Source organism: Pan paniscus, chromosome 19 (genome assembly GCF_029289425.2).
Source record: "Pan paniscus chromosome 19, NHGRI_mPanPan1-v2.0_pri, whole genome shotgun sequence".
Taxonomy (NCBI): domain Eukaryota; kingdom Metazoa; phylum Chordata; class Mammalia; order Primates; family Hominidae; genus Pan; species Pan paniscus.
Genome location: NC_073268.2, coordinates 24622551 through 24635428, shown reverse-complemented (window position 1 = coordinate 24635428; position 12878 = coordinate 24622551). Strand labels below are relative to the sequence as shown.

Genomic DNA, 12878 nt, shown 5'->3' with positions numbered 1-12878 from the left:
CTAAACCATTTAGTCTTGGAAGCTGACTCTGCCCTCTGGGACCTTTCCTCCCAGGCCACTCCTTGCTCAGACTCCAGTCTCAGGTGGGATGGTCCTCAGAACCGTGTGATGTGACGGTGGGGCCTGTCCCAAAATACAAACCCCAATGCCCAGTTTCCAGTCCTCTTGGAAGCATGGGCAGGACAGGACTTAGGCTAGGCTGGAGGGGTGGTTTGTTTTGACCTCTGTGGGGTCTATTAATATTTGGGAGCACTGCCTGGGATCTGGGGTGATAGGCATCTGGGGATGGTAATCCTGTCCCTGCGACAAATAAGCGGGGTAATCTCCGCTTGCTCAGTACCCACACCCATCTTGTGTCGGTAGTTTTGGGAGTGTGGGAAGCTGGCAGGGCCCCTGGCAAGATGACCAGGGTTGTCTTGACTTACTGGGTTTTGGGAAAGGAGTATGGCAACTGATATCCCGGCTCCCAGGGCTTTGGCTGAACATTCTCTCTGACGCCTGCTGTCTTTCCTCCCTCTACTCCCCTCTCCACCCTCTGGCTGCTGTCTGGAGCCCACACAGTTTGTGGGGGGATGCACGGTGGGGGGCAGGGCCTGGATCTCCGTGTGTGTCCAGGGAGTATTCTGGGAATTGGCAGGATTGGCTGAGGGTGTCTTGGTGTCCCCGCAGGGTGGGCGGCATGTGGGGACCTAGTGTGAGAATGTGTCAGCGTTGGTGTGTCTGTCCCCAGTCTGGCTCGGGTGTGGGTGTCTCTTGCTTCGTCTGGATCTTGCCTCCCGCTCCAGTCCTGCCCTCCCCTCGCTCCCCCCTAGCTGGGACCGCCTGCTTGCTTTCCCTCTCTCCCCACAACTGGAGCCTCCCTTGCCTGTTCCTGGAATTTGGAGAGGAGGAGGAGGAAGAGGCAGGCAGACAGACCTCCCACACTCTAGCCCGCCCACCTGGCATCATGGGGAAATGAAATAGGTGCTATGGAACTACATTTTCCCTGGCTTCCCTAGACCCTCCAGCACACATCATGAGGGCCAGGGGCCAGCTCTTATGGAAAGGCCATGGGCTGTCCATCCCTCTGGCCAGTGACACCTCCTTCTACTTAACATCCTGCCCCAAAGGGCCCCTGCTGGACCTCCAGGCACCACTGTCAGCCTGGGGAGCCGGTGGGGGGATTAGGCTGCTGCCAGGCTGGCCCGCACCTGTTGCCAACCCCAGCCCTATAACTGGAGCTTGCTAGGGAGGGGGCTGCAGAATGACAGGTGTAATTTCTGCAGCTAGGCAACTCCACCCCCCCAACTGGATATGCCTTTCCCTTCTGCCGGAACAAGGAAAGACTTCCCCTTCGCCACTCCAAGTGTCAACCTGATCTTATGGATGATGCCCCTGTCCTGCCTGATGACCCCCACCTCCATCCCTGGCTGCAGAGCTGGGCTGCCCTCCTTCAAGTTTTCAGAGCTGTGCTGCCCTGGCAGGGCTAGGGGTGTGGGGGTGTGTAGATGGGGGTGGTTCTCTGTTAATGTTTTAATTGCCTAAAAACTGGGAGCTCAGCTCTGGGCCAGTGGGGAGTCTGGGTCTGGCTGGCTGCCCGGTTTGGGCTAAATATAGTCTGGGACATCTGCAGAGAAGGGGAGGGGGGTGGAGGGAGGTTCCATTCCCCCACCTTCAGCCAAGGTGCCCTCGTCTGGGCGGGCACCTTGGAGCAGTGAGGGGGATTCCTCAGCACAAAAGGCAGGGGAGAAGTGGCAGGGAAGAGGTGGCAGGGGAGAGGTGGCAGGGGCTAGGCACAGTTGGGACCTTGCTTGCCTGGAGGCCAGTAGATGCCGGAGATGAACCTGGAGGCTCAGGACAGGGCAAGAGTGGGGCACGCCGGGGCTGGGTCCTCTGGCTGTTCCCTCTCCCCACAGAGTTACTTGAGGTCAGGCAGTCTCCATGTGTCACTGTACCCCGCAGGCAGTGTCACCGTGACCCACTCGCTGTGTGTCTGTGTGTACACACCTACCTTGGAGTGGCTTTATCCCGGCCCTCCCCCCGGAGCCTCTGTCCCCTGGGTCCTACCGCAGGTCCTCAGCCCTCCTTCCCTCTGTCCCTCGCCCTACAGTGAAACCTTCAGCCCAGGAATCGAGACTTGAGAAGGGGAAGCTGCGGTGGGGAGTTCTCTGATCTCCAGTCACGGCAGGAAGTGGAAAAGAGGGGGGTTAAGGGGGGGACCCATGAGTGGCAGGCAGGGAGGGAGAGCCCTGTCAGTCCTGTGACCCACTGTGCAGATCAAGGGGGGGTTGGCCCCCTTCCTAGTGGTCCCCCTTCCCTCCAGCTTCAGGTAGGAGAAACCTGGGGGACAGCTGATTCCCCAGGGGCTGCAAACAATCTTCATCACCCCCCCAACACTAAGAAAAAAAATGTCTTCCTGTCACGTGGCTGTCACTTCCTGTCCCACTGTGGTTCCTGGGATGTTTGTTGTTGGTTGCCATGGTGATGTCTGCCGTGGGCACTACCCCTGGTTCTTGTGGGGAAGGAGCTACCCCTCCCCACCAGGCTGGGGGGGTAGTTGGGGGACTTGACTAGGGGGTCCTTTCAGGCTGAGTGTGTGTGGTCTCTGATGCCCCAGATTCCCCAGGACCCCCCAGACTTCTGTCTGTGGGGAGGAGTCACTGCCACCTACTCAGACTGAGTGCTGGGGAGACTGTGACCACATCTGGCTGTGCCTGACTGTGGCTGTGACTTTGTGAGTCTGACTGATTTTGCAGCCCTTGTCCGCTCTGGCCAGGGTTCCTCTCACTCATAGAGATGCCCATTCAGGGAACCTCTGTGCTCCCTATCTGTCCTCATATACAGTTCTGGAGCCTGCTCCCATCCTGTGTTCTGATGGAAACCACCTTCCCCAGGGAGTTTCTGTGGCTTCCTGGACTCCAGGCTGGAGTGTCAAGGGGCTGTGGGGCAGGGTCCCAGGTTGCATGTGTTTGGGGCTGGGGAGGTGGGGGCTCTGCAGACTATGCCTTCCCCTGCACACACAGCCTGCACCCGCTTCTCCCTTGTCTGGCAGGCGCTCTTCTCTAAGGGGAAGGCCATGGGGATCTGTGACCTATTATCCCTATCCACCTGTGGGCTTCCCTGTTCAGCTGGGGATGGTGAGGGGAAGAGATTCCCCCTAGTTCTAGCCCCAACTGAGTAGGCGGGTGTGGAGTAGGAAGTTGCTTGGTGGGGGGGTCAATGGGTCGGAGGGGGGGTATGGGGCAGGGCACAGTCTGACTCAGGCCTGGTCTGGGGTCAGAGCCAAAAGGATATCCTGAGGCAGGACTTGGTGGGGGGGTGTATTCCTGGATTCCCTGCAGCGTGGGTCCCCAGGGTGGGATGCTGAGAGGGGGCTGGTACCATCTAGTCCTGCTGGCAGTTTGCCCTGGGACTCAGAATATGGCATACGCAGGGTTGGGCTGAGCTGAGGGGAGGGGTGAGGGCTGCTGCAGCCTATCTCCCCACCCTGGCCCTGCCTGTATCTCTGTAAGCTGTCCCCCCATTGTGAGAGAGCTGTGCTTCCTGCTTGGTAGCATGGAGGGGAGGTAGTGGTGAGGGGGCAGCTGCCAAGGTGAGGGTGGGGAAAGCCCCGTGCCAGGCTGGATGTGAGGTCGGTGGTTTCCAAGCTAGGGGGTCCCCTTTTGTCTGTGCCCCTTTGGTCCCTCACCCAACAGAGCTGCCTGTGTATGGTCCACACATTTCTGTGGTCTGGCTGTGGCCTCAGTAGGCTCATCTCTTCCTCTTCCCATTTTTTTTTTCCTTCCCTGTGGGTTGGTCCCTCTTCTTGAGGCCTGAATTACCCCCTGCCCTTTCACCTACTCGCTGCTTGGAGTAGGGAGGCTTCAGTTCTGGTTCTAGGTGGACCTCTCAGACACCCTGGGCTTCAGAGGTCCTGAGCATGTCCCCCGGGGGATCTGGGATATGGCCCCTGGGGATGGAGGAGTTGGGAGCACAGCCCTGACCAGCAGAGACCCCCACTTCCTCCTCCTAGAACCTGGACTGCCCCGAGCTTGGGTTGTCCAGTCACCCTTTCTGCCTGGTATCCAGTCACTGGTGAGATTATGGCGTGTGGGGGTCCTGCAGCTCTGTGTAGCTGGGGAAAAACCCTGGGCTGAGTGGAGTACAAGCTGTGGAGACATTGGACCTATTCTTTTGGGACAAGGCACTGTGTCTTGAGGCAATGGGCAGTGGTAGCACCCGGAAGTGAGACACTAGGCTTCCTCCTTCCCCTAACTCCCAAGAGGACATGCTTATGGCCTGCACTGACTAGGGCAGATTTTCAAACCAGTCCTAGCTCTAGCAAGGCTGGCCTGGGGTTCTCTGGGGTTGGTGGGGAAGAGGCACCCTCCAGCTATCCCAGCCACCCTCAGGTGATCCTTCTCCAGCCCTCCTAGGGTAGCCTCTTTTAAAATGAGGCTGGGCTGGCCGGGCGTGGTGGCTCACGCCTGTAATCCCAGCACTTTGGGAGGCCAAGGCGGGCAGATCACCGTGTCAGGAGTTTGAGACCAGCCTGGTGAACATGGTGAAACCCCATCTCTACTAAAAATACAAAAATTAGCTGGGTGTGGTGGCAGGTGCCTGTAACCCCAGCTACTAGGGAGGATGAGGCAGCAGAATCGCTTGAACCCGGGAGGCGGAGGTTGCAGTGAGCCGAGATTGCGCCATTGCACTCCAGCCTGTGTGACAGGGTGAGACTCCATCTCAAAAATAAATAAATAAATAAATAAATAAATAAATAAATAAAAAGAGGCTGGGCTAACCTGGCTTCCTGCAGCCCAGCCCCTGGTGAACAGACAGGAAACAGAGGACCCGAGTGGCCGGATTGTAGGCTTGCCAGGGAGGAGAGGGGTGAGAGCCTTGGCCAGAGGGGACCCTTGAAAAAGCGGGGAGTAGTCATCACTGCTCCCCAACCCCTGTCTGCAGATATGAGGGGCGCTGGGGAGGGGAGAGGTTGTGGCTTTGTATGTATGGGAGTGTGTTTTCCTGGAAAGTTTCTAAATGGTTCTAGTTTTGAATCTACTCTGTTCTGCCCTGCTTGGCCAGCTCCTGGCGGGACAGGGGTCCAAAGGCGGCAGGGTTTTGTTTCTGCCAGGGCTAGAGTCCCTCCTGCCCAAGTTGAGCTTGAGCTCTGGGTGTCATTTGCATATGATTCACTAACTGTCTAGAATGCTTAGGAAACCCCCAGTCTCCCCTTCTTTTAAGCTCCCCAATCCTTTTCCCCTTCTCTCAGCCCCTCTGAGACTGCCTGACCTCTATTTCTTGGGAACCGTTGTTTTGGGGGACACTGGAGAACAGAGAGAATGAATGAGGAAGAGAGGTTGGGGCCAGTCCCGGCTGGGTTTGGGGTCCCCTGCTCTTCTGTCCTGAGTATAGGGGAGGAAATGGTCTATTTCTCTTCCCCTTCTCCCCTCCCTAAATCCAAAGGTTTCCCTTTTTTGGTTTGTGAAATGAAAGAAGGGAATTTGGGAATGGGTTGTGGTCAGGCCTCCACCCACACCCCGAATATCCCTTTCCCCACATCCCTCTCCTCCATCCGAGGGAAGCAGACCCTGGGAAATGGGTAATTCTCCCTCCTGGCCCTGTCAACAGATGTTGCCCTGGGTAGGGTGAGGCAAGGGAAAGCAGGCCGACTGCTGAGGGGCACCAAGGTGGTGGCAAGAGGCGTGGGGATGGAGGGCTCCAGTTGCCCGAGCCTCCCCTGTGCCAAGCTCTGGTCTGGGTGCTTTCCAGGACTTCCTGTCTGAAATCGCACAGCTCGTTGTTGAGGTAGGCAGTTCACAGGTGAGTAAACAGATGCTTAGAGAGGTTAAGTGACTTGCGTAAGGTCACCCAGAGTGGCAGAGCTGAGATTTGACCCTTCCGACTTCTGGTTCTTTCTCCCATCTTCGTGGCTCAGAAAGCTCTCACCTTTTTCTCTAGGTGTGTGACTCTGGGGTGTAACGCGTGGGCAGCTAGGGACGCTGATGCTGGAGAAGGGATCCTGGCACCTTCTGAGGGTGAGAGCGGCCCCAGTGGGCAGGAGTGTGGGGCTGGTTGCAGGTGCTCTAGCCCCCTACCCCTTTTTCTGCTGTGCTTAGGCTAGGCTCCGTATATTGGAGGTGTGGGCCTGTGGTTTTCTCTCTCTCAGGGGAGGGTGCCCGTGGGCAGTGGAGGTGGCTGGCATAGGGTGGAGGTTGGATGTGGGTAGTTTGTTTTCCCTCTCTTTGGTACTGGTTTCGATTCTCTGCCGAGGCCTTCTCCACCCCTGGGGTGTAGGGGGCTGGGGCCCAGGTGTCTCTCTGAGGGTCATAGCTTCTGATGGACCTTCTGAGGCAGAGTCTGTGCCCTTTTGGGCCCACCCTGGTCATCCCTACCCTTGCCCATCCCTGTTCTCTGGTCTTTCTGGCCCTTGGCCTATTTCTGTGACCTTTAGCCCTCCTGCGGCTCAAGGCCCTCCCCAGGGAGCTGAGTAAATTTGCACTGAAATTTGCAGGCAGAGCTGGGTTAGGCTTTTTGGAGGCTCTGATAGGGGTCTGGGGAGGCCTTCCAGCCTTGCCCTGTAGTGTGTGTGGGTGGTGGGCTGGGGGTGAGGTGGGGGTAGTGGGGATTGAAGTTTGATTCAATTTCAAACTCCACCGGGGCAGAGTTGAGGTGGCTGTGGTTTTCTCTTCTCTGGGAGCAAGGGTGGGTTCCAGAGGGTCCAGGCTGAACTGACTAAACTGGCCTCCCGACCCCCAAAGGCTGGGTCAGGATGCCTGAGATCTGGAGTGATGGCTTTCTGGGCCTCAGCGTGGGTTACAGAGGCCTCACTTTGGGTTAGCTGCCCCTTGGGCCTCACCTTGAGAGAGGCAGGCCTCTGTGGATGTGAATTCACCTGAGTGTTTGTGGACCTGGTGCATGGGCTGGGCCCACAGGGAGGACCTCAGAGCATCTTCTGGCAGAAGCAGCAGGTACAAGGGCCACCCTGGCTGTGTGAGGTTCGGAGAATGTACAGTTTGGGAGACTGTGGGGCTGTGGTTGTGTCTTTGGGGAGCTGTGTACTGGGGCCCATGCATGCAGTTTCTGAGCTGTGTTCATTGTGTGGTGGAGCCCAGGTGTGGAGAGATGGTATCTCCAGGTTCCTTCTCCTCACATGCATGCCTGCACACACACAGGCTGGGGCTGCAGGCGTGCTCTTGCCCACCCAGATGTTTTCTGTAGACCTGCATGCATGAGTTTGTATGTGTATTTGTGTGTGAGGGTCCAACTGTAGGAACTGATGAGGTTCTGCCAGCCTCTTCTTCCCTTGCATGGCTCCCCCAGCTCCAGTTCCCGTTGTGTGGGGCCCCACAGGAGTTGGGAGGGGGCCAGGGCGGCAACTGGCCCAGTGGGTGGGGCCCCTGTTCCTCTGACATCAGCCCTCTCAGCCTAGGAGGGAATTGGCAGGGGCCTGGGGTAGGAAGGGGGCTCTTTATTCAGGAGTGAGGAGAGAGGCCCTATGATTGTCATAATGAGTAACAGTAAAAATCGTGGTTATTAGCAAGGTCCAGATTTTACTCCTGGGGCAGCCTCCCCTCCCTAGCCCAGTACCTGTCCCCTCCCACCCTCTCTCCCTCAGTTCCACACAGGCTGGCTGGCTCAGCTGGGCCAGAATTCCTGGCCTCTTCCACAGTGGCCTTGGCAGGAACTCCCCCTTCCCAGGCCTGGTCTTCAACCAAATGCTGGCCATGTGCTTGTGCCCTGGACTCCAGGTTTAAGGCTAGAGTCTGGAGTTCAGAGCTTGGAACCTAGTGTAGCCTGAGCTTGGGGTGGAGTGGCAAGGTATAGGGGGTGTTGGAAACGGACAGTCCTTATTTTGAGTCTCTGTGGCCCTGTTTCTTTTCTTTCTTTCCTCTTCTTTTTAAAACAGCTTTATTGAGATATAATTCACATACCATAAAATTTACCCATTAAAGTGTACAATTCAGTGGTTTTAGTATATTCAGAGTTGTGCAACTACCACCACAATCAATTTTAGAACATTTTCATCACCCCAAAAAGAGCCCCCATACCCAGCAACAGTCACTTCCCATCTTCCTCAAATCCACGCCCCAGCTCCTGGTAACCACAAGTCTGCTTTCTGTCTCTATAAATGTGCCTATCCTGGATATTTCATATAAATGGAATCCTACAATACATGGTCTTTGTAACTGGTATAATGTTTTCAAGGAATATCCATATCATAGTATCAGTACTTCATTCTTTTTTTTGGCAGAATAACGTTCCATTGTAGGGACATACAACATTTTATTTATTCGTCAGTTGATGGACTTTTGGGTTGATTCCACTTTTTGACTATTAGGAATAACGCTGCTGTGAATGTTCATGTATAAGTCTTTCTGTGGACTTACGTTGTCATATCTCTTGGGTAGATACCTAGGAGTAGAATTGCTGGGTCATGTGCCATCGCTGTGTTTAACCTTTTGAGGAACTGCCAAACTGTTTTCCAAAACAGCTATTCTATTTTACATTCCCACCAGCAATATATGAGGATTCCAATTTCTCCACATCCTCGCCAGTACTTGTTATTATCTGTCTTTCTTATTAGAGCTAGCCTAGTGGGTATGAAGTGGTATCTCATTGTGCTTTTTTTTTTTTTTTGAGATGGAGTCTCACTCTGTTGCCCAGGCTGAAGTGCAGTGACACAATCTTGGCTCACTGCCTCCCAGGTTCAAGCAATTCTCGTGCATCAGCCTCCTGAGTAGCTGGGATTACAGGCATGTGCCACCACGCCTGGATAACTTTTGCATTTGTGTGTTTTTTTTTTTTTGAGACGGAGTCTTGCTCTGTTACCCATGCTGGAGTGCAATGGTGTGATCTCAGCTCACTGCAACCTCCACCTCCCAGGTTCAAGCGATTCTCCTGCCTCAGCCTCCCAAGTAGCTGGGATTACAGGCACCTGCCACCATGCGCAGCTAATTTTTTAGTAGATTTTTGTATTTTTTAGTAGAGATGGGGTTTCAGCATGTTGGTCAGGCTGGTCTCAAACTCCTGACCTCAGGTGATCCACCTGCCTCAGCCTCCCAAAGTGCTGGGATTATAGATGTGAGCCACCGCACCCAACTGACTTTCGTATTTTTAGTAGAGACAGGATTTTGCCATGTTGGCCAGGCTGGTCTTGAACTCCTGACTTAGGTGATCTACCTGCCTTAGCCTCCCAAAGTGGTGGGATTATAGGCATGAGCCACCACCCCCAGCCTCATTGTGCTTTTGATTGGCCATGTTTCTTTTTGTCTGTCTCTTTTCTTTTGTCTTTCATATATGTATTTTTCATATATAAATACATGCATATGTATTTATATATAACCTGTACCCAAAATGGATTTGAAACATCCTCTTGTCCTCGTATGGATATGTTCTTCGTGTTCTCTCTCTTTGCTCTTGTTGCTGCCTATCTGTCTCACTGTGTTATGGAATCTCTGGGTTCATCTCTGTCTCTGTCTCTACCCCATGGTATTATCTGTGCATATCCTCTGGTGCCAGCTGTTCAAACAGGGTGTGGATCTGTATTCACACTGGTGAAGGGGGCATCTGGCCTTTCATCTTCTGCCCACCTCCCACCCCAGTTCATGCGTTTTGCTTCTGCAGACAGAAGTATGTGGGTGAACCTTGAGATCAATCTCTCCTTCATTGCCTGGGGGTAGGAGGCTTCCTGGGCGGTCCTTGCCCTCCTACACATCGCCTACCCCTGGACCATCCATGCTGTTAAGCATTGGAGGTGATACCTAGGAGTCCTTGGTTCCCATTTTCCTATTAGTGTGTACGTAAATGGGCCTCCTCCCAGGGCCTGTGGGACAAACCCGTCTGGGGTGCTGGGGCTTGGATCTGGGGGGGAAGTGGTGTAAGAGGGGCCCCCTGGCTTAGGAGTCATTTTTCTGAGAAGTGCCAATGCTTTAGGGAAGCGGCTTTTCCTCCCCCTCCCTCTTCCCCCCCAGCACACGTTCTCTGCATCTTGACCTCAGGTAACCCTCACTGGGGGAAGGAGGGCCAGCTGCCCGCTTCTGCTGCAGTGATCCCTTGAGGTGGCACTGTGGACCCTTTCCCCTCAGGATTGTGGGTGAGAGGCCCTCCAAGGTTCTGGGCTCTGTCCCTGTCTCCCCAGCCTGGCTGTGCTATCTGCCACCCCCAGCAGTGTCTGGGCCCTGCTTCCAGGTCATCTCTGCCAGCCAGGCATGGTGCCAGCTGTCTGCTCAGCTGGGTGCCACGGGAAAATCTCCGGCAGCCCAGGTTGGGGAGCTCCACGGGGAATGCCTGTGTGCCTGTTCTTCAGTGCCCACTCACCTGTCTTTCTTTTTTCTGCAGCATCACAGGACATGGCCCCCTCAGCCACCTAGCTGGGGCCCATCTAGGAGTGGCATCTTTTTTGGTGCCCTGAAGGCCAGCTCTGGACCTTCCCAGGAAAAGTGCCAGCTCACAGAACTGCTTGACCAAAGGACCGGCTCTTGAGACATCCCCCAACCCACCTGGCCCCCAGCTAGGGTGGGGGCTCCAGGAGACTGAGATTAGCCTGTCCTCTTTGGACAGCAGCTCCAGGACAGGGCGGGTGGGCTGACCACCCAAACCCCATCTGGGCCCAGGCCCCATGCCCCGAGGAGGGGTGGTCTGAAGCCCACCAGAGCCCCCTGCCAGACTGTCTGCCTCCCTTCTGACTGTGGCTGCTTGGCATGGCCAGCAACAGCAGCTCCTGCCCGACACCTGGGGGCGGGCACCTCAATGGGTACCCGGTGCCTCCCTACGCCTTCTTCTTCCCCCCTATGCTGGGTGGACTCTCCCCGCCAGGCGCTCTGACCACTCTCCAGCACCAGCTTCCAGTTAGTGGATATAGCACACCATCCCCAGCCAGTAAGTCTGGGTGTGGGGGCTGGGGTGGGAAGGGACTGTGGAGGGTGGCAGGCCTCAGAGCTTGGGCTCTGGGCACGTCTGTTCTGCTGTGAGTGGAAGGCACGGTGAGCGGCAAGGTCTTCTCCAGTTGGGGTGACCATCATTTGAGGTCTTAAAAATGAAAGCCCTGTGGCCTATAGGCTGATCATGGTGGTTGTGTTTGAAGTTGGGGGTGGCAGAGGGGGAGATGAAACCATGCTGTTCTGGCCTGCAGTGGCCCTCGCACCCCTATTCTGTGCTCTGCTGTTGGGGCCTTATAAATAGCTCCAAGGACTGGACACACAGGCTGGAGGTGGGTAAACAAACCTCTTGACATTTGATGGAAATGGCAGCTCTACCTAGAGTGAGAGCAGCACACCACCTACGCCCCACCCCCACTCAGTGCCTCTGAGGGAAAGGGCTTGAAGGAGCAGACCGAGGAAGGCTGGCTGGAACCCCACCTCTCCCCCTGCCAGCTCCACCCCCGGCCATGCTAGGATGTGCTTCCCTTTGTGGGGAGGATGAGAGGGAGGGGCCCACGGTCTAGCTGGGTGGATAGGGTGAGTGTCCCAGGAGGGGACACTTGGCCTGGACTCTGGCCTCGGACGCATGCATGGTCTTGGCAGGGCCTGTGTTTTCCTTGCCTCCACCCTCTGCCATGGAGGTCACTCGTTGGCTGGGCAGGGGTCTCAGTACCCTTCGCCGGCTGGCCGAGCCAGGTAGTGGGAGGTGGCGGCAGCTCTGGCCAGCTGGCAGAGTCCAGGGCTGGGGCCTGCCAGGCCGCTTACAGTAACTCTGGCCCCCAGGGCCCAGCTGGGCGCCAGGCCAGGGCTGGGGGGAGGAGGGAGCCGGGGCCTGGCCTGGGACGGGAGGGGGTGGAAGCAGCAGAATGGGCCATGGGCTGCTGGCTGGCCGGCTGGTCAGCTGCTGACCTGGGAAACGTGTCCCCACCTCTCCTGGCCAGCAGGGACTGCACACCTTGCCCTGGGCACCCACCACCCCTGTCACAGCTGCTGGCAAGCTGCCTGGCACCACTGCCCTATGTGCCTGGCTGGGCTGGGTCAGTGCCCCCTTCTCAGTGTGGGGGCAGCGCTCTCTCCCCGGAGCCAGGGAGTCTCTTTGTCCCTGGGGCAGGCCCTGGCTGGGCGCCTCACTGCCCGCACTGGCTGGGTGCCCACCACCACCACTGCTTCCTGGATCGCCTCCTCTGGCTTAGCTGTGGCCCCCTCCCTCCCAGGCTCCACCAGCCACCAGGAGCAGGGACTCTATGTCTGTGTTTCTTTATGTTCCCCGCCCTTTATGCCCTGGGGCCAGGGGGCAGGCAGGTGCTGCCTCAGTTTCTCCTGCCACCCCTTATCAAACCTTCATCTTCTGTTTCTGCTGTCTCTTCTCTCCACCTCATATAGGAGTATGGGATGGATGGAGTCTGGGGACTCTGATTCTGGTCTGGTCCTATAGTCTGTGTTAGTGATGGGGAGAGGCCAGCCTCTGGGGTTTGGGGCTACTAGGGAATGCGTTGGTGTATCTTTGTAGAATATTCACTGCATTTAAAGGGACTGTGATTTACATTCTGGACTTGGATCACTGGAACTAGAAGACTGTCTGCTTTCTGACAGGGTAGGGTTTTATTTTTATTTATTTATTTATTTTTTTGAGACAGAGTCTTGCTCTGTCACCGAGGCTGGAGTGCAGTGGTGCGATCTCGGCTCACTGCAACTTCCGCCTTCCAGAATCAAGCAACTCTTCCACTTTGGCCTCCCATGTAGCTGGGACTACAGGCGTACGCCACCATGCCCGGCTACTTTTGGTATTTTTAGTAGAGACGGGATTTCTCCATATTGGCCAGGGTGGTCTTGAACTCCTGACCTCATGATCCGCCCGCCTTGGCCTCCCAAAGTGCTAGGATTATAGGCATGAGCCAACGCGCCTGGCCATTTTTATGTTTTAAGACAGGGTCTTCCTCTGTTGCCCAGGCTGGAGTGCAGTGGCACCATCTTGGCTTAATGCAGTCTCGGCCTCCC

General features: G+C 56.0%; 1 protein-coding gene across 3 annotated transcripts in view; it reads left to right on the top strand.

The window, feature by feature from the left end:
- RARA (retinoic acid receptor alpha) overlaps positions 1 to 12878 on the top strand; it is a 48474-nt gene that overhangs the window by 11363 nt on the left and 24233 nt on the right. For 2 of the 3 annotated variants that reach the window (XM_008956765.4, XM_008956764.3), the window contains exon 2: positions 10300 to 10839. In XM_008956765.4, coding sequence (XP_008955013.1) covers positions 10662 to 10839 — 178 coding nt within the window. In that variant the 5' untranslated portion in view covers positions 10300 to 10661. Of the gene's footprint in view, positions 1 to 5919; positions 5997 to 10299; positions 10840 to 12878 lie in introns of all 3 variants that reach the window. The other variant, XM_063598663.1, reaches the window with a different exon arrangement.